Source organism: Struthio camelus, unplaced genomic scaffold, assembly GCF_040807025.1.
Source record: "Struthio camelus isolate bStrCam1 unplaced genomic scaffold, bStrCam1.hap1 HAP1_SCAFFOLD_48, whole genome shotgun sequence".
In the NCBI taxonomy this organism is placed as follows: Eukaryota; Metazoa; Chordata; class Aves; order Struthioniformes; family Struthionidae; genus Struthio; species Struthio camelus.
In genome coordinates this window covers 1,116,797-1,141,380 of record NW_027182705.1, presented here as the reverse complement: position 1 = coordinate 1,141,380, position 24,584 = coordinate 1,116,797, and the positions used below count along the sequence as shown (strand labels likewise).

Sequence of the window (24,584 nt, the reverse complement as noted above, 5' to 3'; positions counted from 1 at the left end):
AAGGTCAGGCCAGCTTACTCAGGGTTTTATCCAGCCTGGTCTTGAAGGCCTCCAAGGATGGAGATGGCACAACCTCACTGCACCACCTGATCCAATGCTTGAGTGACCTCCTGCTGAAAAAGTTCCTCTCTCCTAGGCCCACTGGCTCTTGCCTTCCCACCATGCACCAGTGTGTGGGAGCCTGACTTTGTCTCCTTGACAACCTCCCTGTGGTTACTGGAAGGCTGCTGTTAGGTCCTCCCAAAGCCGTCTCTTCTTCAGGCTGAAAAAAAGGCATTTCCCTCAGCCTCTCCTCCACAGGGCCTGGGCCTCAGAGCCTGACCACCTTGGTGGTCCTCAGCTGAACTCCTCACCCTTTGCTAATGCTTTCTTTTATTGGGGGGCGGGGATGGAGCGCCCAAATCTGAATGCAGTCTTCTAGCTAGGCTCTAATGAGTGCTGAGTGGAGGGGGACCATCACTCGCCTGGATCTCCTGGCTGCGCTACTGTGTTCAGGCAGCCCAGGATGCTGTTGCCTTTCATCGCTGCCAGGGCACACTGCTGGCTCACGTTCAGTTGGTGTGCATGGAGATGCCAGGTCCTTTGCAGCAGAGCTGCTCCCCAGCCAGCCAGTCCCCAGCCTGCACCGTCTGCAGGGGGTCCTTCCTGCCCAGCTGCAGGACTTTGCCTTTGTCCTGGTGCAACTTCTCTCACTCGGGAGTCACTTTGCAAAGGTTCAGTGCGTTTCTGCCCAAGGAAGGGGAATTATGGAGGATCATTCCCAGGCAGGGGAGGCCAGTGCGGATTGTCCCCTTCCAACAAGGGAGAGCAAAGGAGATGAGATACGGAGCTGCTCCCTGGGCTTCTCCCAGGATGCTGCACAGCAGGACTGTCTTGTGATCCCCCGTGGGCAAATGCTCAGTCTCTTTCCAGAGGAGCATCTTGGCAGGTACTGCAGATGATGTGCAGTTTCCAGTGGCTCCTGAAAGTCTCTCGCCAGCTCTGCTGCAGAGTGTCTGGGTTGGTTAAAGAAGTAGCAGGGTCACTGTATGATGTGACCAACACTCCAGATGGGCAGTGTCCAGGGTGAGTAGCAGGTACTGCAGTATGTACAGCTGGTGGAGTCTAGAGAGCGACCCGGCTCTCCTCATGGTGAACTCCTCCTTTGGGTCAGCTGAACTGCTCTGCAGGCTCCATGGAAATGCATGGCTCCATGGAAAGGTTCCGATGGCCCAAGAATATGGTGTAGGTTCAGGTGGCCAAGGGAACCTGCCCCACCACCCGTCTGGCCCACAGCTGAGGCTCAGGCAGGATGTGGGGAGGGTCTCAGAATTGCTCCATCACAGCTGGCAGACACCCACACACATGACTTGGACCAAGCCTGGAACCTCAGCCATCACCGGGGGTTTGGGTGTGAGCCGCTGACTCCCCCCTCCATCCCTAGTGCTTGTCGTGGCAGCTCAGGCAAGGCCTTGCATGCAGGCAGCTCTTTTGGGCACCCCGAAACTGAGGCCAGAGGAAGCCCACCTCCAGTGGGTTTGGGGCATGCCTGGGAGGGAGCTGAATCCCCCTCCCGACCAAGGCCTTCTCAGCGGAGATCAAACACCTGCATTTCCTCCTCTGAATCACTGCCCCACGCAGGGGAAATGACCCCCTCTCGGCCACTCTCTGCATCTCCTGGCCAGCAATGGGACAGGAAGAGCAGGAGGCAGAGGGGAGCAGGTCCAGCCCTCTCCACCTCTGTCGCCTGAGGGTATCAAGCACCCTGCTGAAATCAGTGTCTCTCCACAGCGCCGAGAGGGACTGCAGGGGATTATTGCAGCTGCCATAGCCTTTCCCAGAGGGGAGCCTGCTGCCCCTCAGGAGCTGCCAGCCTTGGAGCCCCAGGACAATCTCGAGGGAGCCCAGGGGGCAGAGAAAGTCACGCCTTTGGCTGGGCCTCTGCTCCTGAGTGGGGCCAGGCTGCGGGGACCGAGGGAGCTGCTGGCACCGTGGCAGCAGTGCCCATGTGCCCAGCTGTGGGCAGGAGCAGCTCCTCTGCCAAGAGCAGCGGGGCTCCGGGCACTGCCTGCTGCTGCTGATGGGAGATGAGGCGAGAGGGAGAGAAGTGAGAGGCAGTGTGGAGTGGGAGGAGAGAGGAGAGCTCCTTGTGGGGGGAATCTGCACAGCCCTTTGCATGGTAAGTCTCTGGCAGCAGGGCAATGCTGCCGAGGTTCCTGGAGGGGTCTTCTGCACCCACCCCATCCCATGACTGATAGGGATTTTAAGGATCGCTCTTGCAGCTTCTGCATTGTGGAGGAGGAGGAGGAGGAGGAGATGCTTCAGAGCAGGATGTCCTGCCACACCGTCAGAGGCACAGGGCATCCTGCTGCCTTCTCCCAGGGACGCAGCTGGGGTGTGAAGCTGGGCTCTGCACCCAGGTCTGCCCAGGTTCATCAGTCAGAGTGGTGTCCCTGCACCCCAGGGTGCTGTGTGCCTGGGGCACTGACTGCCGCCTCCGCGGGTCAGCACGCAGCCTGCCCGGGGAGCTCCCCACGGCGCTGCAGGGAGAAGCTCTGGGTGAGAGGGGTTTCCCCCAGCAGGGCAGGTCCATTCTCCCGTCGAGAGGGTGCTGCGTGGAGCAGGGCTGCCCACAGCTCCAGCTCTCCAGGAGGACCTTTTGAGAGTGGGGTTTTCAAGAGGGCTCGCCTCTGCATGGTGGGAGTGGAAATGCAGCAGTCCGGTTGAGGCAAGAAACTAAGCCTGGTCACCACCACGCTGAGGGGTGACTAGGTTTGCAAGGAACCACAGCAATTGCCCACACAAGCCCTCAGCCTGCAGACAGCACCCACTTCACCTTGCCATCACTGTTCTCGGCCAGCCCCAGCATGCAGACGCTTTCCCGCCAGCAAGCCCCCTGCAGCTTTCCTCTCCCACCCAGCAGAGGAAGGGGGAATGAGCTGACTCAGGAGATGCCACCTTTAAGACCCTTCACCCTCCCGGGGGGGTGTGCTGCTGAGTTGTGTGCTGCCCTCCAGAAGGGCCCAGCTCTTGTGCTTGCTGAATGTCCCACACAGAAGCCACAGAGGGGTGCTAAGGAGATGGAAGTGCTGCTGGGGGTGGCAGTATGTGGGCAGCTGCAAAAGCATAGTGGAGATGTGGAGACCAGTGTGCTGGCTGTGTCCTAGGGCACAGGGAGAGCTGGTGCCTCTCAGGGCTCACTAGTCTTCACCCTGGGAGCAACGGAAAGGCTGCCTAGTCCAGCCCTGCAGAGCAGACAAAGAAGCAAACAGTCCCCCCAGCACGGAAGCTGTTGCTTTTGTGCTCCAAATGCCTCCAAACTGCATGTGAAGATGTTCAACAGACTTCCTACACTCCAGCAGCACTGACCCCTCTGCAGCCTGCAGGCACACGTCCCGGCTCCTCATGGCTCACGCAGCCAGCCCAAGCTGCAGCTGCAGACAGGGAGCTGAGTGAAGGTCCTGCCGAGGAGAAAAGCAGTCTGTGTGTGTGTGTGTGTGTGTGTGTGCACGTGTGTGTGCGTGTGTGTGTTGGGGGGTGTGTGTGAGAAAGGGAAAGAGCTGTGAACAGAGGAGTCTCTCCTGACTTGTCCCTGTCTTTTCCTCCTTGCACAGTCCCACGGGCCTGCAGGGAACAACATGTCCAACAGCAGCTCCCTCAACGAGTTCCTCCTCCTGGCATTTGCGGACACGCGGCAGCTGCAGCTCTTGCACTTCGCACTCTTCCTGGGCATCTACCTGGCTGCCCTGCTGGCCAACGGCCTCATCATCACCACCATAGCCTGCCACCACCGCCTCCACACCCCCATGGACTTCTTCCTCTTTAATCTCTCCCTCCTCGACGTGGCCTCCATCTCCACCACTGTCCCCACATCCATGGCCAATTCCCTCACAAACACCACGACCATCTCCTACTCGGGATGTGCTGCCCAGGTCTTAAGTTTTGCCATTTTCATTTTGGCTGAGTATTCCCTTCTTACTGTCATGGCTTATGACCGCTACGTTGCCATCTGCAGACCCCTGCACTACGGGACCCTCCTGGGTGGCAGCAGAGCTTGTGTCCAAATGGCAGCAGGTGCCTGGGGCAGCAGCCTTCTCAATGCTCTCCTGCACACTGCCAACACCTTTTCCATACCTCTCTGCCAAGGCAATGCTGTGGGGCACTTCTTCTGTGAGATCCCCCACATCCTCAAGCTCTCCTGCTCACACTCCTACCTCCAGGAAGTTGGGGTTGTTGTGATTACAACCTGTTTAATCTTGGGGTGTTTCATGTTCATTGTGCTGTCCTACGTGCAGATCTTCAGAGCTGTGCTGAGGATCCCCTCAGAGCAGGGCCGACACAAAGCCTTCTCCATGTGCCTCCCTCACCTGGCCGTGGTCTCCCTCTTTGTCAGCACTGGCATGTGTGCCTACCTGAAACCTCCCTCCCTCTCCTCCCCCTCCCTGGATCTGGTGGTGGCTGTTCTGTACGCGGTGGTGCCTCCAGCAGTGAACCCCCTCATCTACAGCCTGAGGAACAAGGAGCTCAAGGATGCCCTGAGGAAAGTGATTCAGTGGGTACAATGTGGGCACCAATAACCATCCCATGTGCACCCACTCATCATTCACAGGGCGTTTGGCATCAGGGCTCTGTGTTGTTCTTTTCTTGTTTGTCTTCCTTTTCTGATACATTCCCACTAAAAGAAAAAATTTTTGGTTTGTGCCACTTCTCAGGAATCTGAGCCAGAGACCATGGTGAAGCAGGAAGCCAGGTGTCTCTCTTCCTCTGCAGAGATGGGGGAACCTCAGAGCCCGCTAGTCTGAGCTCCCTCGGATGCCCCCAGTGCAATGAGGGGAGTTTCCCTTTGCAGGGTCTCTTTTGGCACTGACACCAAGGGTGCTCAGGGGCACACAGCCAGGCTCGGACAAGTACAGACAGGGTGAGACTGTGGGTCCCGCGTCCCTTAGGCTCTTGGAAAAGGAGAAGGAGCATCAGGTTCCTGGGGCCCCAGCTCGGGGCAGGCGGCTCTGTCGCTGGGGCAGCAGGAGCTGCGGAGGGGCTGCAGGGCCAGGGCTGTCGTGCTGTGCTGGGCAGCGGGGTGGGCATGGAGGGGCTGCAGCCGAACCACCACAGCGCCCTGCCCAGCACCCAGGAGACCCATAGACACTTTCTGCAGAGCTTTCTTGAGAGACATGGCAGGGTCTCAGATTTGCAAATGTTTCCGCTTTTGCTAATTTCCAGGAGTTTTTACACTCTTGCCTGCCCTCCTGGAAGGAGGAGGGAAGGCAGGAGGGAGGTTAGCAGCGGTGGAGAGAGGGCGGGAGGGAGGGAAGGCAGGAGGGAGGGGAGGCAGGAGGAGGGAGGCAGCGGCGGAGGGCGGGTGGGAGGGGAGGCTGCCCATGATGACCTCAGAGGGCAGTTTGGGGGGGTTTCCCAGGAGGGGGTTGCCATGCAGCAGGGCTAAAGACATCAGCCAGGTGACCTTGCTGGCCTTGGAAGACATCCACCCCACTCTGCCCCTGACCATCCGGCCACAGCCTGTGCTGCTGCTGCTGCTGCTTGCAATGCGGCCGTGCCAGGGACAGACCTTTCCATTGGTTGTTGATAAGGCTCAAGCAGTTCTGGGCGGCACAGCCTGCTGAGGTCTTGCTAGTGGTGGCTCCTCCTTCCGCAGAGCTAGCTCTGCTCAGACTTGCTGAGGGCGCAGTCCATGCCCATGCCCAGGTGGCTTAGGAAGGTATTGAGCAGTGTCAGAGCCAGGAGGGCCCCCCGAGGAACGCTGCTTGTGAGCTACTGCTCGTTGGAGTTTGAGGCATGAAGCAGCAGCCTTGGAGCTTGGCACGCTGGCCAGTGTGCACACAGCTGGTGGTGCCTCTGCCCAGTGCAGGTCTTGCCAGCTCGTCAGCCCCTTGGCTCTTGGCTCCCAGCTGCTCAGGCCAGCATCTTCTCAGGCGCTCTTTGTCCGGCTGGTGCTTGGGCTCTTCCTTGTCACTTGGGTCCTCCTCAGGGCAGTGGGGTCTCCAGGGAGAGCAGGGCTGCCGTGACTGCCTCGGTCCCCATGCTGCCTTTGCCCTGTCCCCCACTTAAAGATGGTAAATGTTATATACCCTTCAGAAATGAGGGCATACTTTGGAGAAAGCCCAGCAACATGACCAGGGAGGGTCTGGGCACTCCAGGGGTGAGTCCAGGTCACAAGGTCAGGCCAGCTTACTCAGGGTTTTATCCAGCCTGGTCTTGAAGGCCTCCAAGGATGGAGATGGCACAACCTCACTGCACCACCTGATCCAATGCTTGAGTGACCTCCTGCTGAAAAAGTTCCTCTCTCCTAGGCCCACTGGCTCTTGCCTTCCCACCATGCACCACTGTGTGGGAGCCTGACTTTGTCTCGTTGACGACCTCCCTGTGGTTACTGGAAGGCTGCTGTTAGGTCCTCCCAAAGCCGTCTCTTCTTCAGGCTGAAAAAAACGCATTTCCCTCAGCCTCTCCTCCACAGGGCCTGGGCCTCAGAGCCTGACCACCTTGGTGGTCCTCAGCTGAACTCCTCACCCTTTGCTAATGCTTTCTTTTATTGGGGGGCGGGGAGCGCCCAAATCTGAATGCAGTCTTCTAGCTAGGCTCTAATGAGTGCTGAGTGGAGGGGGACCATCACTCGCCTGGATCTCCTGGCTGCGCTACTGTGTTCAGGCAGCCCAGGATGCTGTTGCCTTTCATCGCTGCCAGGGCACACTGCTGGTTCACGTTCAGTTGATGTGCATGGAGACGCCAGGTCCTTTGCAGCAGAGCTGCTCCCCAGCCAGCCAGTCCCCAGCCTGAACCCTCTGCAGGGGCTTCTTCCTGCCCAGCTGCAGGACTTTGCCTTTGTCCTGGTGCAACTTCTCTCACTCGGGAGTCCCTTTGCAAAGGTCTAGTGCGTTTCTGCCCAAGGAAGGGGAATTATGGAGGATCATTCCCAGGCAGGGGAGGCCAGTGCGGATTGTCCCCTTCCAACAAGGGAGAGCAAAGGAGATGAGATACGGAGCTGCTCCCTGGGCTTCTCCCAGGATGCTGCACAGCAGGACTGTCTTGTGATCCCCCGTGGGCAAATGCTCAGTCTCTTTCCAGAGGAGCATCTTGGCAGGTACTGCAGATGATGTGCAGTTTCCAGTGGCTCCTGAAAGTCTCTCGCCAGCTCTGCTGCAGAGTGTCTGGGTTGGTTAAAGAAGTAGCAGGGTCACTGTATGATGTGACCAACACTCCAGATGGGCAGTGTCCAGGGTGAGTAGCAGGTACTGCAGTATGTACAGCTGGTGGAGTCTAGAGAGCGACCCGGCTCTCCTCATGGTGAACTCCTCCTTTGGGTCAGCTGAACTGCTCTGCAGGCTCCATGGAAATGCATGGCTCCATGGAAAGGTTCCGATGGCCCAAGAATATGGTGTAGGTTCAGGTGGCCAAGGGAACCTGCCCCACCACCCGTCTGGCCCACAGCTGAGGCTCAGGCAGGATGTGGGGAGGGTCTCAGAATTGCTCCATCACAGCTGGCAGACACCCACACACATGACTTGGACCAAGCCTGGAACCTCAGCCATCACCGGGGGTTTGGGTGTGAGCCGCTGACTCCCCCCTCCATCCCTAGTGCTTGTCGTGGCAGCTCAGGCAAGGCCTTGCATGCAGGCAGCTCTTTTGGGCAGCCTGAAACTGAGGCCAGAGGAAGCCCACCTCCAGTGGGTTTGGGGCATGCCTGGGAGGGAGCTGAATCCCCCTCCCGACCAAGGCCTTCTCAGCGGAGATCAAACACCTGCATTTCCTCCTCTGAATCACTGCCCCACACAGGGGAAATGACCCCCTCTCGGCCACTCTCTGCGTCTCCTGGCCAGCAATGGGACAGGAAGAGCAGGAGGCAGATGGGAGCAGGTCCAGCCCTCTCCACCTCTGTCGCCTGAGGGGATCAAGCACCCTGCTGAAATCAGTCTCTCTCCACAGCGCCGAGAGGGACTGCAGGGGATTATTGCAGCTGCCAGAGCCTTTCCCAGAGGGGAGCCTGCTGCCCCTCAGGAGCTGCCAGCCTTGGAGCCCCAGGACAATCTCCAGGGAGCCCAGGGGGCAGAGAAAGTCACGCCTTTGGCTGGGCCTCTGCTCCTGAGTGGGGCCAGGCTGCGGGGACCGAGGGAGCTGCTGGCACCGTGGCAGCAGTGCCCATGTGCCCAGCTGTGGGCAGGAGCAGCTCCTCTGCCAAGAGCAGCGGGGCTCCGGGCACTGCCTGCTGCTGCTGATGGGAGATGAGGCGAGAGGGAGAGAAGTGAGAGGCAGTGTGGAGTGGGAGGAGAGAGGAGAGCTCCTTGTGGGGGGAATCTGCACAGCCCTTTGCATGGTAAGTCTCTGGCAGCAGGGCAATGCTGCCGAGGTTCCTGGAGGGGTCTTCTGCACCCACCCCATCCCATGACTGATAGGGATTTTAAGGATCGCTCTTGCAGCTTCTGCATTGTGGAGGAGGAGGAGGAGGAGGAGATGCTTCAGAGCAGGATGTCCTGCCACACCGTCAGAGGCAGAGGGCATCCTGCTGCCTTCTCCCAGGGACGCAGCTGGGGTGTGAAGCTGGGCTCTGCACCCAGGTCTGCCCAGGTTCATCAGTCAGAGTGGTGTCCCTGCACCCCAGGGTGCTGTGTGCCTGGGGCACTGACTGCCGCCTCCGCGGGTCAGCACGCAGCCTGCCCGGGGAGCTCCCCACGGCGCTGCAGGGAGAAGCTCTGGGTGAGAGGGGTTTCCCCCAGCAGGGCAGGTCCATTCTCCCGTCGAGAGGGTGCTGCGTGGAGCAGGGCTGCCCACAGCTCCAGCTCTCCAGGAGGACCTTTTGAGAGTGGGGTTTTCAAGAGGGCTCGCCTCTGCATGGTGGGAGTGGAAATGCAGCAGTCAGGTTGAGGCAAGAAACTAAGCCTGGTCACCACCACGCTGAGGGGTGACTAGGTTTGCAAGGAACCACAGCAATTGCCCACACAAGCCCTCAGCCTGCAGACAGCACCCACTTCACCTTGCCATCACTGTTCTCGGCCAGCCCCAGCATGCAGACGCTTTCCCGCCAGCAAGCCCCCTGCAGCTTTCCTCTCCCACCCAGCAGAGGAAGGGGGAATGAGCTGACTCAGGAGATGCCACCTTTAAGACCCTTCACCCTCCCGGGGGGGTGTGCTGCTGAGTTGTGTGCTGCCCTCCAGAAGGGCCCAGCTCTTGTGCTTGCTGAATGTCCCACACAGAAGCCACAGAGGGGTGCTAAGGAGATGGAAGTGCTGCTGGGGGTGGCAGTATGTGGGCAGCTGCAAAAGCATAGTGGAGATGTGGAGACCAGTGTGCTGGCTGTGTCCTAGGGCACAGGGAGAGCTGGTGCCTCTCAGGGCTCACTAGTCTTCACCCTGGGAGCAACGGAAAGGCTGCCTAGTCCAGCCCTGCAGAGCAGACAAAGAAGCAAACAGTCCCCCCAGCACGGAAGCTGTTGCTTTTGTGCTCCAAATGCCTCCAAACTGCATGTGAAGATGTTCAACAGACTTCCTACACTCCAGCAGCACTGACCCCTCTGCAGCCTGCAGGCACACGTCCCGGCTCCTCATGGCTCACGCAGCCAGCCCAAGCTGCAGCTGCAGACAGGGAGCTGAGTGAAGGTCCTGCCGAGGAGAAAAGCAGTCTGTCTGTGTGTGTGTGTGTGTGTGTGTGTGCACGTGTGTGTGCGTGTGTGTGTTGGGGGGTGTGTGTGAGAAAGGGAAAGAGCTGTGAACAGAGGAGTCTCTCCTGACTTGTCCCTGTCTTTTCCTCCTTGCACAGTCCCACGGGCCTGCAGGGAACAACATGTCCAACAGCAGCTCCCTCAACGAGTTCCTCCTCCTGGCATTTGCGGACACGCGGCAGCTGCAGCTCTTGCACTTCGCGCTCTTCCTGGGCATCTACCTGGCTGCCCTGCTGGCCAACGGCCTCATCATCACCACCATAGCCTGCCACCACCGCCTCCACACCCCCATGGACTTCTTCCTCTTTAATCTCTCCCTCCTCGACGTGGCCTCCATCTCCACCACTGTCCCCACATCCATGGCCAATTCCCTCACAAACACCACGACCATCTCCTACTCGGGATGTGCTGCCCAGGTCTTAAGTTTTGCCATTTTCATTTTGGCTGAGTATTCCCTTCTTACTGTCATGGCTTATGACCGCTACGTTGCCATCTGCAGACCCCTGCACTACGGGACCCTCCTGGGTGGCAGCAGAGCTTGTGTCCAAATGGCAGCAGGTGCCTGGGGCAGCAGCTTTCTCAATGCTCTCCTGCACACTGCCAACACCTTTTCCATACCTCTCTGCCAAGGCAATGCTGTGGGGCACTTCTTCTGTGAGATCCCCCACATCCTCAAGCTCTCCTGCTCACACTCCTACCTCCAGGAAGTTGGGGTTGTTGTGATTACAACCTGTTTAATCTTGGGGTGTTTCATGTTCATTGTGCTGTCCTACGTGCAGATCTTCAGAGCTGTGCTGAGGATCCCCTCAGAGCAGGGCCGACACAAAGCCTTCTCCATGTGCCTCCCTCACCTGGCCGTGGTCTCCCTCTTTGTCAGCACTGGCATGTGTGCCTACCTGAAACCTCCCTCCCTCTCCTCCCCCTCCCTGGATCTGGTGGTGGCTGTTCTGTACGCGGTGGTGCCTCCAGCAGTGAACCCCCTCATCTACAGCCTGAGGAACAAGGAGCTCAAGGATGCCCTGAGGAAAGTGATTCAGTGGGTACAATGTGGGCACCAATAACCATCCCATGTGCACCCACTCATCATTCCCAGGGCGTTTGGCATCAGGGCTCTCTGTTGTTCTTTTCTTGTTTGTCTTCCTTTTCTGATACATTCCCACTAAAAGAAAAAATTTTTGGTTTGTGCCACTTCTCAGGAATCTGAGCCAGAGACCATGGTGAAGCAGGAAGCCAGGTGTCTCTCTTCCTCTGCAGAGATGGGGGAACCTCAGAGCCCGCTAGTCTGAGCTCCCTCGGATGCCCCCAGTGCAATGAGGGGAGTTTCCCTTTGCAGGGTCTCTTTTGGCACTGACACCAAGGGCGTTCAGGGGCACACAGCCAGGCTCGGACAAGTACAGACAGGGTGAGACTGTGGGTCCCGCGTCCCTTAGGCTCTTGGAAAAGGAGAAGGAGCATCAGGTTCCTGGGGCCCCAGCTCGGGGCAGGCGGCTCTGTCGCTGGGGCAGCAGGAGCTGCGGAGGGGCTGCAGGGCCAGGGCTGTCGTGCTGTGCTGGGCAGCGGGGTGGGCATGGAGGGGCTGCAGCCGAACCACCACAGCGCCCTGCCCAGCACCCAGGAGACCCATAGACACTTTCTGCAGAGCTTTCTTGAGAGACATGGCAGGGTCTCAGATTTGCAAATGTTTCCGCTTTTGCTAATTTCCAGGAGTTTTTACACTCTTGCCTGCCCTCCTGGATGGAGGAGGGAAGGCAGGAGGGAGGTTAGCAGCGGTGGAGAGAGGGCGGGAGGGAGGGAAGGCAGGAGGGAGGGGAGGCAGGAGGAGGGAGGCAGCGGCGGAGGGCGGGTGGGAGGGGAGGCTGCCCATGATGACCTCAGAGGGCAGTTTGGGGGGGTTTCCCAGGAGGGGGTTGCCATGCAGCAGGGCTAAAGACATCAGCCAGGTGACCTTGCTGGCCTTGGAAGACATCCACCCGCCTCTGCCCCTGACCATCCGGCCACAGCCTGTGCTGCTGCTGCTGCTGCTTGCGATGCGGCCGTGCCAGGGACAGACCTTTCCATTGGTTGTTGATAAGGCTCAAGCAGTTCTGGGCGGCACAGCCTGCAGAGGTCTTGCTAGTGGTGGCTCCTCCTTCCGCAGAGCTAGCTCTGCTCAGACTTGCTGAGGGCGCAGTCCATGCCCATGCCCAGGTGGCTTAGGAAGGTATTGAGCAGTGTCAGAGCCAGGAGGGCCCCCCGAGGAACGCTGCTTGTGAGCTACTGCTCGTTGGAGTTTGAGGCATGAAGCAGCAGCCTTGGAGCTTGGCACGCTGGCCAGTGTGCACACAGCTGGTGGTGCCTCTGCCCAGTGCAGGTCTTGCCAGCTCGTCAGCCCCTTGGCTCTTGGCTCCCAGCTGCTCAGGCCAGCATCTTCTCAGGCGCTCTTTGTCCGGCTGGTGCTTGGGCTCTTCCTTGTCACTTGGGTCCTCCTCAGGGCAGTGGGGTCTCCAGGGAGAGCAGGGCTGCCGTGACTGCCTCGGTCCCCATGCTGCCTTTGCCCTGTCCCCCACTTAAAGATGGTAAATGTTATATACCCTTCAGAAATGAGGGCATACTTTGGAGAAAGCCCAGCAACATGACCAGGGAGGGTCTGGGCACTCCAGGGGTGAGTCCAGGTCACAAGGTCAGGCCAGCTTACTCAGGGTTTTATCCAGCCTGGTCTTGAAGGCCTCCAAGGATGGAGATGGCACAACCTCACTGCACCACCTGATCCAATGCTTGAGTGACCTCCTGCTGAAAAAGTTCCTCTCTCCTAGGCCCACTGGCTCTTGCCTTCCCACCATGCACCACTGTGTGGGAGCCTGACTTTGTCTCCTTGACAACCTCCCTGTGGTTACTGGAAGGCTGCTGTTAGGTCCTCCCAAAGCCGTCTCTTCTTCAGGCTGAAAAAAAGGCATTTCCCTCAGCCTCTCCTCCACAGGGCCTGGGCCTCAGAGCCTGACCACCTTGGTGGTCCTCAGCTGAACTCCTCACCCTTTGCTAATGCTTTCTTTTATTGGGGGGCGGGGATGGAGCGCCCAAATCTGAATGCAGTCTTCTAGCTAGGCTCTAATGAGTGCTGAGTGGAGGGGGACCATCACTCGCCTGGATCTCCTGGCTGCGCTACTGTGTTCAGGCAGCCCAGGATGCTGTTGCCTTTCATCGCTGCCAGGGCACACTGCTGGCTCACGTTCAGTTGGTGTGCATGGAGATGCCAGGTCCTTTGCAGCAGAGCTGCTCCCCAGCCAGCCAGTCCCCAGCCTGCACCGTCTGCAGGGGGTCCTTCCTGCCCAGCTGCAGGACTTTGCCTTTGTCCTGGTGCAACTTCTCTCACTCGGGAGTCACTTTGCAAAGGTTCAGTGCGTTTCTGCCCAAGGAAGGGGAATTATGGAGGATCATTCCCAGGCAGGGGAGGCCAGTGCGGATTGTCCCCTTCCAACAAGGGAGAGCAAAGGAGATGAGATACGGAGCTGCTCCCTGGGCTTCTCCCAGGATGCTGCACAGCAGGACTGTCTTGTGATCCCCCGTGGGCAAATGCTCAGTCTCTTTCCAGAGGAGCATCTTGGCAGGTACTGCAGATGATGTGCAGTTTCCAGTGGCTCCTGAAAGTCTCTCGCCAGCTCTGCTGCAGAGTGTCTGGGTTGGTTAAAGAAGTAGCAGGGTCACTGTATGATGTGACCAACACTCCAGATGGGCAGTGTCCAGGGTGAGTAGCAGGTACTGCAGTATGTACAGCTGGTGGAGTCTAGAGAGCGACCCGGCTCTCCTCATGGTGAACTCCTCCTTTGGGTCAGCTGAACTGCTCTGCAGGCTCCATGGAAATGCATGGCTCCATGGAAAGGTTCCGATGGCCCAAGAATATGGTGTAGGTTCAGGTGGCCAAGGGAACCTGCCCCACCACCCGTCTGGCCCACAGCTGAGGCTCAGGCAGGATGTGGGGAGGGTCTCAGAATTGCTCCATCACAGCTGGCAGACACCCACACACATGACTTGGACCAAGCCTGGAACCTCAGCCATCACCGGGGGTTTGGGTGTGAGCCGCTGACTCCCCCCTCCATCCCTAGTGCTTGTCGTGGCAGCTCAGGCAAGGCCTTGCATGCAGGCAGCTCTTTTGGGCACCCCGAAACTGAGGCCAGAGGAAGCCCACCTCCAGTGGGTTTGGGGCATGCCTGGGAGGGAGCTGAATCCCCCTCCCGACCAAGGCCTTCTCAGCGGAGATCAAACACCTGCATTTCCTCCTCTGAATCACTGCCCCACGCAGGGGAAATGACCCCCTCTCGGCCACTCTCTGCATCTCCTGGCCAGCAATGGGACAGGAAGAGCAGGAGGCAGAGGGGAGCAGGTCCAGCCCTCTCCACCTCTGTCGCCTGAGGGTATCAAGCACCCTGCTGAAATCAGTGTCTCTCCACAGCGCCGAGAGGGACTGCAGGGGATTATTGCAGCTGCCATAGCCTTTCCCAGAGGGGAGCCTGCTGCCCCTCAGGAGCTGCCAGCCTTGGAGCCCCAGGACAATCTCGAGGGAGCCCAGGGGGCAGAGAAAGTCACGCCTTTGGCTGGGCCTCTGCTCCTGAGTGGGGCCAGGCTGCGGGGACCGAGGGAGCTGCTGGCACCGTGGCAGCAGTGCCCATGTGCCCAGCTGTGGGCAGGAGCAGCTCCTCTGCCAAGAGCAGCGGGGCTCCGGGCACTGCCTGCTGCTGCTGATGGGAGATGAGGCGAGAGGGAGAGAAGTGAGAGGCAGTGTGGAGTGGGAGGAGAGAGGAGAGCTCCTTGTGGGGGGAATCTGCACAGCCCTTTGCATGGTAAGTCTCTGGCAGCAGGGCAATGCTGCCGAGGTTCCTGGAGGGGTCTTCTGCACCCACCCCATCCCATGACTGATAGGGATTTTAAGGATCGCTCTTGCAGCTTCTGCATTGTGGAGGAGGAGGAGGAGGAGGAGATGCTTCAGAGCAGGATGTCCTGCCACACCGTCAGAGGCACAGGGCATCCTGCTGCCTTCTCCCAGGGACGCAGCTGGGGTGTGAAGCTGGGCTCTGCACCCAGGTCTGCCCAGGTTCATCAGTCAGAGTGGTGTCCCTGCACCCCAGGGTGCTGTGTGCCTGGGGCACTGACTGCCGCCTCCGCGGGTCAGCACGCAGCCTGCCCGGGGAGCTCCCCACGGCGCTGCAGGGAGAAGCTCTGGGTGAGAGGGGTTTCCCCCAGCAGGGCAGGTCCATTCTCCCGTCGAGAGGGTGCTGCGTGGAGCAGGGCTGCCCACAGCTCCAGCTCTCCAGGAGGACCTTTTGAGAGTGGGGTTTTCAAGAGGGCTCGCCTCTGCATGGTGGGAGTGGAAATGCAGCAGTCCGGTTGAGGCAAGAAACTAAGCCTGGTCACCACCACGCTGAGGGGTGACTAGGTTTGCAAGGAACCACAGCAATTGCCCACACAAGCCCTCAGCCTGCAGACAGCACCCACTTCACCTTGCCATCACTGTTCTCGGCCAGCCCCAGCATGCAGACGCTTTCCCGCCAGCAAGCCCCCTGCAGCTTTCCTCTCCCACCCAGCAGAGGAAGGGGGAATGAGCTGACTCAGGAGATGCCACCTTTAAGACCCTTCACCCTCCCGGGGGGGTGTGCTGCTGAGTTGTGTGCTGCCCTCCAGAAGGGCCCAGCTCTTGTGCTTGCTGAATGTCCCACACAGAAGCCACAGAGGGGTGCTAAGGAGATGGAAGTGCTGCTGGGGGTGGCAGTATGTGGGCAGCTGCAAAAGCATAGTGGAGATGTGGAGACCAGTGTGCTGGCTGTGTCCTAGGGCACAGGGAGAGCTGGTGCCTCTCAGGGCTCACTAGTCTTCACCCTGGGAGCAACGGAAAGGCTGCCTAGTCCAGCCCTGCAGAGCAGACAAAGAAGCAAACAGTCCCCCCAGCACGGAAGCTGTTGCTTTTGTGCTCCAAATGCCTCCAAACTGCATGTGAAGATGTTCAACAGACTTCCTACACTCCAGCAGCACTGACCCCTCTGCAGCCTGCAGGCACACGTCCCGGCTCCTCATGGCTCACGCAGCCAGCCCAAGCTGGAGCTGCAGACAGGGAGCTGAGTGAAGGTCCTGCCGAGGAGAAAAGCAGTCTGTCTGTGTGTGTGTGTGTGTGTGTGCACGTGTGTGTGCGTGTGTGTGTTGGGGGGTGTGTGTGAGAAAGGGAAAGAGCTGTGAACAGAGGAGTCTCTCCTGACTTGTCCCTGTCTTTTCCTCCTTGCACAGTCCCACGGGCCTGCAGGGAACAACATGTCCAACAGCAGCTCCCTCAACGAGTTCCTCCTCCTGGCATTTGCGGACACGCGGCAGCTGCAGCTCTTGCACTTCACACTCTTCCTGGGCATCTACTTGGCTGCCCTGCTGGCCAACGGCCTCATCATCACCACCATAGCCTGCCACCACCGCCTCCACACCCCCATGGACTTCTTCCTCTTTAATCTCTCCCTCCTCGACGTGGCCTCCATCTCCACCACTGTCCCCACATCCATGGCCAATTCCCTCACAAACACCACGACCATCTCCTACTCGGGATGTGCTGCCCAGGTCTTAAGTTTTGCCATTTTCATTTTGGCTGAGTATTCCCTTCTCACTGTCATGGCTTATGACCGCTACGTTGCCATCTGCAGACCCCTGCACTACGGGACCCTCCTGGGTGGCAGCAGAGCTTGTGTCCAAATGGCAGCAGGTGCCTGGGGCAGCAGCTTTCTCAATGCTCTCCTGCACACTGCCAACACCTTTTCCATACCTCTCTGCCAAGGCAATGCTGTGGGGCACTTCTTCTGTGAGATCCCCCACATCCTCAAGCTCTCCTGCTCACACTCCTACCTCCAGGAAGTTGGGGTTGTTGTGATTACAACCTGTTTAATCTTGGGGTGTTTCATGTTCATTGTGCTGTCCTACGTGCAGATCTTCAGAGCTGTGCTGAGGATCCCCTCAGAGCAGGGCCGACACAAAGCCTTCTCCATGTGCCTCCCTCACCTGGCCGTGGTCTCCCTCTTTGTCAGCACTGGCATGTGTGCCTACCTGAAACCTCCCTCCCTCTCCTCCCCCTCCCTGGATCTGGTGGTGGCTGTTCTGTACGCGGTGGTGCCTCCAGCAGTGAACCCCCTCATCTACAGCCTGAGGAACAAGGAGCTCAAGGATGCCCTGAGGAAAGTGATTCAGTGGGTACAATGTGGGCACCAATAACCATCCCATGTGCACCCACTCATCATTCCCAGGGCGTTTGGCATCAGGGCTCTGTGTTGTTCTTTTCTTGTTTGTCTTCCTTTTCTGATACATTCCCACTAAAAGAAAAAATTTTTGGTTTGTGCCACTTCTCAGGAATCTGAGCCAGAGACCATGGTGAAGCAGGAAGCCAGGTGTCTCTCTTCCTCTGCAGAGATGGGGGAACCTCAGAGCCCGCTAGTCTGAGCTCCCTCGGATGCCCCCAGTGCAATGAGGGGAGTTTCCCTTTGCAGGGTCTCTTTTGGCACTGACACCAAGGGCGCTCAGGGGCACACAGCCAGGCTCGGACAAGTACAGACAGGGTGAGACTGTGGGTCCCGCGTCCCTTAGGCTCTTGGAAAAGGAGAAGGAGCATCAGGTTCCTGGGGCCCCAGCTCGGGGCAGGCGGCTCTGTCGCTGGGGCAGCAGGAGCTGCGGAGGGGCTGCAGGGCCAGGGCTGTCGTGCTGTGCTGGGCAGCGGGGTGGGCATGGAGGGGCTGCAGCCGAACCACCACAGCGCCCTGCCCAGCACCGAGGAGACCCATAGACACTTTCTGCAGAGCTTTCTTGAGAGACATGGCAGGGTCTCAGATTTGCAAATGTTTCCGCTTTTGCTAATTTCCAGGAGTTTTTACACTCTTGCCTGCCCTCCTGGATGGAGGAGGGAAGGCAGGAGGGAGGTTAGCAGCGGTGGAGAGAGGGCGGGAGGGAGGGAAGGCAGGAGGGAGGGGAGGCAGGAGGAGGGAGGCAGCGGCGGAGGGCGGGTGGGAGGGGAGGCTGCCCATGATGACCTCAGAGGGCAGTTTGGGGGGGTTTCCCAGGAGGGGGTTGCCATGCAGCAGGGCTAAAGACATCAGCCAGGTGACCTTGCTGGCCTTGGAAGACATCCACCCGCCTCTGCCCCTGACCATCCGGCCACAGCCTGTGCTGCTGCTGCTGCTGCTTGCGATGCGGCCGTGCCAGGGACAGACCTTTCCATTGGTTGTTGATAAGGCTCAAGCAGTTCTGGGCGGCACAGCCTGCGGAGGTCTTGCTAGTGGTGGCTCCTCCTTCCGCAGAGCTAGCTCTGCTCAGACTTGCTGAGGGCGCAGTCCATGCCCATGCCCAGGTGGCTTAGGAAGGTATTGAGCAGTGTCAGAGCCAGGAGGGCCCCCCGAGGAACGCTGCTTGTGAGCTACTGCTCGTTGGAGTTTGAGGCATGAAGCAGCAGCCTTGGAGCTTGGCACGCTGGCCAGTGTGCACACAGCTGGTGGTGCCTCTGCCCAGTGCAGGTCTTGCCAGCTCGTCAGCCCCTTGGCTCTTGGCTCCCAGCTGCTCAGGCCAGCATCTTCTCAGGCGCTCTTTGTCCGGCTGGTGCTTGGGCTCTTCCTTGTCACTTGGGTCCTCCTCAGGGCAGTGGGGTCTCCAGGGAGAGCAGGGCTGCCGTGACTGCCTCGGTCCCCATGCTGCCTTTGCCCTGTCCCCCACTTAAAGATGGTAAATGTTATATACCCTTCAGAAATGAGGGCATACTTTGGAGAAAGCACAGCAACATGACCAGGGAGGGGCTGGGCACTCCAGGGGTGAGTCCAGGTCACAAGGTCAGGCCAGCTTACTCAGGGTTTTATCCAGCCTGGTCTTGAAGGCCTCCAAGGATGGAGATGGCACAACCTCACTGCACCACCTGATCCAATGCTTGAGTGACCTCCTGCTGAAAAAGTTCCTCTCTCCTAGGCCCACTGGCTCTTGCCTTCCCACCATGCACCACTGTGTGGGAGCCTGACTTTGTCTCCTTGACGACCTCCCTGTGGTTACTGGAAGGCTGCTGTTAGGTCCTCCCAAAGCCGTCTCTTCTTCAGGCTGAAAAAAAGGCATTTCCCTCAGCCTCTCCTCCACAGGGCCTGGGCCTCAGAGCCTGACCACCTTGGTGGTCCTCAGCTGAACTCCTCACCCTTTGCTAATGCTTTCTTTTATTGGGGGGCGGGGATGGAGCGCCCAAATCTGAATGCAGTCTTCTAGCTAGGCTCTAATGAGTGCTGAGTGGAGGGGGACCATCACTCGCCTGGATCTCCTGGCTGCGCTACTGTGTTCAGGCAGCCCAGGATGCTGCTGCCTTTCATCGCTGCCAGGGCACACTGCTGGCTCACGTTCAGTTGGTGTGCATGGAGATGCCAGGTCCTTTGCAGCAGAGCTGCTCCCCAGCCAGCCAGTCCCCAGCCTGCACCATCTGCAGGGGGTCCTTCCTGCCCAGCTGCAGGACTTTGCCTTTGTCCTGGTGCAACTTCTCTCACTCGGGAGTCCCTTTGCAAAGGTCTAGTGCGTTTCTGCCCAAGGAAGGGGAATTATGGAGGATCATTCCCAGGCAGGGGAGGCCAGTGCGGATTGTCCCCTTCCAACAAGGGAGAGCAAAGGAGATGAGATACGGAGCTGCTCCCTGGGCTTCTCCCAGGATGCTGCACAGCAGGACTGTCTTGTGATCCCCCGTGGGCAAATGCTCAGTCTCTTTCCAGAGGAGCATCTTGGCAGGTACTGCAGATGATGTGCAGTTTCCAGTGGCTCCTGAAAGTCTCTCGCCAGCTCTGCTGCAGAGTGTCTGGGTTGGTTAAAGAAGTAGCAGGGTCACTGTATGATGTGACCAACACTCCAGATGGGCAGTGTCCAGGGTGAGTAGCAGGTACTGCAGTATGTACAGCTGGTGGAGTCTAGAGAGCGACCCGGCTCTCCTCATGGTGAACTCCTCCTTTGGGTCAGCTGAACTGCTCTGCAGGCTCCATGGAAATGCATGGCTCCATGGAAAGGTTCCGATGGCCCAAGAATATGGTGTAGGTTCAGGTGGCCAAGGGAACCTGCCCCACCACCCGTCTGGCCCACAGCTGAGGCTCAGGCAGGATGTGGGGAGGGTCTCAGAATTGCTCCATCACAGCTGGCAGACACCCACACACATGACTTGGACCAAGCCTGGAACCTCAGCCATCACCGGGGGTTTGGGTGTGAGCCGCTGACTCCCCCCTCCATCCCTAGTGCTTGTCGTGGCAGCTCAGGCAAGGCCTTGCATGCAGGCAGCTCTTTTGGGCACCCCGAAACTGAGGCCAGAGGAAGCCCACCTCCAGTGGGTTTGGGGCATGCCTGGGAGGGAGCTGAATCCCCCTCCCGACCAAGGCCTTCTGAGCGGAGATCAAACACCTGCATTTCCTCCTCTGAATCACTGCCCCACGCAAGGGAAATGACCCCCTCTCGGCCACTCTCTGCATCTCCTGGCCAGCAATGGGACAGGAAGAGCAGGAGGCAGAGGGGAGCAGGTCCAGCCCTCTCCACCTCTGTCCCCTGAGGGGATCAAGCACCCTGCTGAAATCAGTGTCTCTCCACAGCGCCGAGAGGGACTGCAGGGGATTATTGCAGCTGCCAGAGCCTTTCCCAGAGGGGAGCCTGCTGCCCCTCAGGAGCTGCCAGCCTTGGAGCCCCAGGACAATCTCGAGGCGGCAGAGAAAGTCACGCCTTTGGCTGGGCCTCTGCTCCTGAGCGGGGCCAGGCTGCGGGGACCAAGGGAGCTGCTGGCAACTGGGCAGCACGGCCCCGAGACAGCTGTGTGCAGGAGCAGCTCCTCTGCCAAGAGCAGCGGGGCTCCGGGCACTGCCTGCTGCTGCTGACGGGAGATGAGGCGAGAGGGAGAGAAGTGAGAGGCAGTGTGGAGTGGGAGGAGAGAGGAGAGCTCCTTGTGGGGGAAATCTGCACAGCCCTTTGCATGGTAAGTCTCTGGCAGCAGGGCAATGCTGCCGAGGTTCCTGGAGGGGTCTTCTGCACCCACCCCATCCCATGACTGATAGGGATTTTAAGGATCGCTCTTGCAGCTTCTGCATTGTGGAGGAGGAGGAGGAGGAGGAGATGCTTCAGAGCAGGATGTCCTGCCACACCGTCAGAGGCACAGGGCATCCTGCTGCCTTCTCCCATGGACACAGCCGGGGTGTGAAGCTGGGCTCTGCACCCAGGTCTGCCCAGGTTCATCAGTCAGAGTGGTGTCCCTGCACCCCAGGGTGCTGTGTGCCCGGGGCACTGACTGCCGCCTCCGCGGGTCAGCACGCAGCCTGCCCGGGGAGCTCCCCACGGCGCTGCAGGGAGAAGCTCTGGGTGAGAGGGGTTTCCCCCAGCAGGGCAGGTCCATCCTCCCGTCGAGAGGGTGCTGCGTGGAGCAGGGCTGCCCACAGCTCCAGCTCTCCAGGAGGACCTTTTGAGAGTGGGGTTTTCAAGAGGGCTCGCCTCTGCATGGTGGGAGTGGAAATGCAGCAGTCAGGTTGAGGCAAGAAACTAAGCCTGGTCACCACCACGCTGAGGGGTGACTAGGTTTGCAAGGACCCACAGCAATTGCCCACACAAGCCCTCAGCCTGCAGACAGCACCCACTTCACCTTGCCATCACTGTTCTCGGCCAGCCCCAGCATGCAGACGCTTTCCCCCCAGCAAGCCCCCTGCAGCTTTCCTCTCCCACCCGGCAGAGGAAGGGGGAATGAGCTGACTCAGGAGATGCCACCTTTAAGACCCTTCACCCTCCCGGGGGGGTGTGCTGCTGAGTTGTGTGCTGCCCTCCAGAAGGGCCCAGCTCTTGTGCTTGCTGAATGTCCCACACAGAAGCCACAGAGGGGTGCTAAGGAGATGGAAGTGCTGCTGGGAGTGGCTGTGTGTGGGCAGATGAAAAAACATAGTGGAGATGTGGAGACCAGTGTGCTGGCTGTGTCCTAGGGCACAGGGAGAGCTGGTGCCTCTCAGGGCTCACTAGTCTTCACCCTGGGAGCCACGGAAAGGCTGCCTAGTCCAGCCCTGCAGAGCAGACAAAGAAGCAAACAGTCCCCCCAGCACGGAAGCTGTTGCTTTTGTGCTCCAAATGCCTCCAAACTGCATGTGAAGATGCTCAACAGACTTCCTACACTCCAGCAGCACTGACCCCTCTGCAGCCTGCAGGCACACGTCCCGGCTCCTCATGGCTCACGCAGCCAGCCCAAACTGCAGCTGCAGACAGGGAGCTGAGTGAAGGTCCTGCCTGGGAGAAAAGCAGTCTGTGTGTGTGTGTGTGTGTGTGTGCACGTGTGTGTGTGTGTGTGTGTGTGTGTGTGTGTGCGTGTGTGTGTTGGGGGGTGTGTGTGAGAAAGGGAAAGAGCTGTGAACAGAGGAGTCTCTCCTGACTTGTCCTTGTCTTTTCCTCCTGGCACAGTCCCACGGGCCTGCAGGGAACAACATGTCCAACAGCAGCTCCCTCAACGAGTTCCTCCTCCTGGCATTTGCGGACACGCGGCAGCTGCAGCTCTTGCACTTCGCACTCTTCCTGGGCATCTACTTGGCTGCCCTGCTGGCCAACGGCCTCATCATCACCACCATAGCCTGCCACCACCGCCTCCACACCCCCATGGACTTCTTCCTCTTTAATCTCTCCCTCCTCGACGTAGGCTCCATCTCCACCACTGTCCCCACATCCATGGCCAATTCCCTCACAAACACCACGACCATCTCCTACTCAGGATGCACTGCCCAGGTCTTAAGTTTTGCCATTTTCATTTTGGCTGAGTATTCCCTTCTCACTGTCATGGCTTATGACCGCTACGTTGCCATCTGCAGACCCCTGCACTACGGGACCCTCCTGGGTGGCAGCAGAGCTTGTGTCCAAATGGCAGCAGCTGCCTGGGGCAGCAGCTTTCTCAATGCTCTCCTGCACACTGCCAACACCTTTTCCATACCTCTCTGCCAAGGCAATGCTGTGGGGCACTTCTTCTGTGAGATCCCCCACATCCTCAAGCTCTCCTGCTCACACTCCCACCTCCGGGAAGTTGGGGTGGTTGTGATTACGACCTGTTTAATCTTGGGGTGTTTCATGTTCATTGTGCTGTCCTACGTGCAGATCTTCAAAGCTGTGCTGAGGATCCCCTCAGAGCAGGGCCGACACAAAGCCTTCTCCATGTGCCTCCCTCACCTGGCCGTGGTCTCCCTCTTTGTCAGCACTGGCATGTGTGCCTACCTGAAACCTCCCTCCCTCTCCTCCCCCTCCCTGGATGTGGTGGTGGCTGTTGTGTACGCGGTGGTGCCTCCAGCAGTGAACCCCCTCATCTACAGCCTGAGGAACAAGGAGCTCAAGGATGCCCTGAGGAAAGTGATTCAGTGGGTACAATGTGGGCACCAATAACCATCCCATGTGCACCCACTCATCATTCCCAGGGCGTTTGGCATCAGGGCTCTGTGTTGTTCTTTTCTTGTTTGTCTTCCTTTTTTGATACATTCTCATTAAAAGAAAAAATTTTTGGTTTGTGCCACTTCTCAGGAATCTGAGCCAGAGACCGTGGTGAAGCAGGAAGCCAGGTGTCTCCCTTCCTCCGCAGAGATGGGGGAACCTCAGAGCCCGCTAGTCTGAGCTCCCTCGGATGCCCCCAGTGCAATGAGGGGAGTTTCCCTTTGCAGGGTCTCTTTTGGCACTGACACCAAGGGTGCTCAGGGGCACACAGCCAGGCTCGGACAAGTACAGACAGGGTGAGACTGTGGGTCCCGCGTCCCTTAGGCTCTTGGAAAAGGAGAAGGAGCATCAGGTTCCTGGGGCCCCAGCTCGGGGCAGGCGGCTCTGTCGCTGGGGCAGCAGGAGCTGCGGAGGGGCTGCAGGGCCAGGGCTGTCGTGCTGTGCTGGGCAGCGGGGTGGGCATGGAGGGGCTGCAGCCGAACCACCACAGCGCCCTGCCCAGCACCCAGGAGACCCATAGACACTTTCTGCAGAGCTTTCTTAAGAGACATGGCAGGGTCTCAGATTTGCAAATGTTTCCGCTTTTGCTAATTTCCAGGAGTTTTTACACTCTTGCCTGCCCTCCTGGATGGAGGAGGGAAGGCAGGAGGGAGGTTAGCAGCGGTGGAGAGAGGGCGGGAGGGAGGGAAGGCAGGAGGGAGGGGAGGCAGGAGGAGGGAGGCAGCGGCGGAGGGCGGGTGGGAGGGGAGGCTGCCCATGATGACCTCAGAGGGCAGTTTGGGGGGGTTTCCCAGGAGGGGGTTGCCATGCAGCAGGGCTAAAGACATCAGCCAGGTGACCTTGCTGGCCTTGGAAGACATCCACCCGCCTCTGCCCCTGACCATCCGGCCACAGCCTGTGCTGCTGCTGCTGCTTGCGATGCAGCCGTGCCAGGGACAGACCTTTCCATTGGTTGTTGATAAGGCTCAAGCAGTTCTGGGCGGCACAGCCTGCGGAGGTCTTGCTAGTGGTGGCTCCTCCTTCCGCAGAGCTAGCTCTGCTCAGACTTGCTGAGGGCGCAGTCCATGCCCATGCCCAGGTGGCTTAGGAAGGTATTGAGCAGTGTCAGAGCCAGGAGGGCCCCCCGAGGAACGCTGCTTGTGAGCTACTGCTCGTTGGAGTTTGAGGCATGAAGCAGCAGCCTTGGAGCTTGGCACGCTGGCCAGTGTGCACACAGCTGGTGGTGCCTCTGCCCAGTGCAGGTCTTGCCAGCTCGTCAGCCCCTTGGCTCTTGGCTCCCAGCTGCTCAGGCCAGCATCTTCTCAGGCGCTCTTTGTCCGGCTGGTGCTTGGGCTCTTCCTTGTCACTTGGGTCCTCCTCAGGGCAGTGGGGTCTCCAGGGAGAGCAGGGCTGCCGTGACTGCCTCGGTCCCCATGCTGCCTTTGCCCTGTCCCCCACTTAAAGATGGTAAATGTTATATACCCTTCAGAAATGAGGGCATACTTTGGAGAAAGCCCAGCAACATGACCAGGGAGGGTCT

The 24,584-nt window shown here is 59.0% G+C and overlaps 4 protein-coding genes across 4 annotated transcripts; all 4 read left to right on the top strand.

The window, feature by feature from the left end:
- Positions 1 to 3,962: 3,962 nt before the first annotated feature.
- On the top strand, positions 3,963 to 4,484 carry LOC138065233 (olfactory receptor 14A16-like; the record flags this gene model as incomplete). Its single annotated transcript, XM_068929450.1, has 1 exon — positions 3,963 to 4,484. A coding segment is annotated over exon 1 (522 nt), but the record flags the coding sequence as incomplete, so codon positions are not given.
- A 5,629-nt stretch (positions 4,485 to 10,113) lies between these two features.
- On the top strand, positions 10,114 to 10,635 carry LOC138065226 (olfactory receptor 14A16-like; the record flags this gene model as incomplete). The annotated part of the gene is made up of 1 exon (XM_068929442.1): positions 10,114 to 10,635. A coding segment is annotated over exon 1 (522 nt), but the record flags the coding sequence as incomplete, so codon positions are not given.
- Positions 10,636 to 16,264: 5,629 nt separating this feature from the next.
- On the top strand, positions 16,265 to 16,786 carry LOC138065232 (olfactory receptor 14A16-like; the record flags this gene model as incomplete). The annotated part of the gene is made up of 1 exon (XM_068929449.1): positions 16,265 to 16,786. A coding segment is annotated over exon 1 (522 nt), but the record flags the coding sequence as incomplete, so codon positions are not given.
- Positions 16,787 to 22,426: 5,640 nt separating this feature from the next.
- Positions 22,427 to 22,948, top strand: LOC138065231 (olfactory receptor 14A16-like; the record flags this gene model as incomplete). Its single annotated transcript, XM_068929448.1, has 1 exon — positions 22,427 to 22,948. A coding segment is annotated over exon 1 (522 nt), but the record flags the coding sequence as incomplete, so codon positions are not given.
- Between the last annotated feature and the right edge of the window lie 1,636 nt (positions 22,949 to 24,584).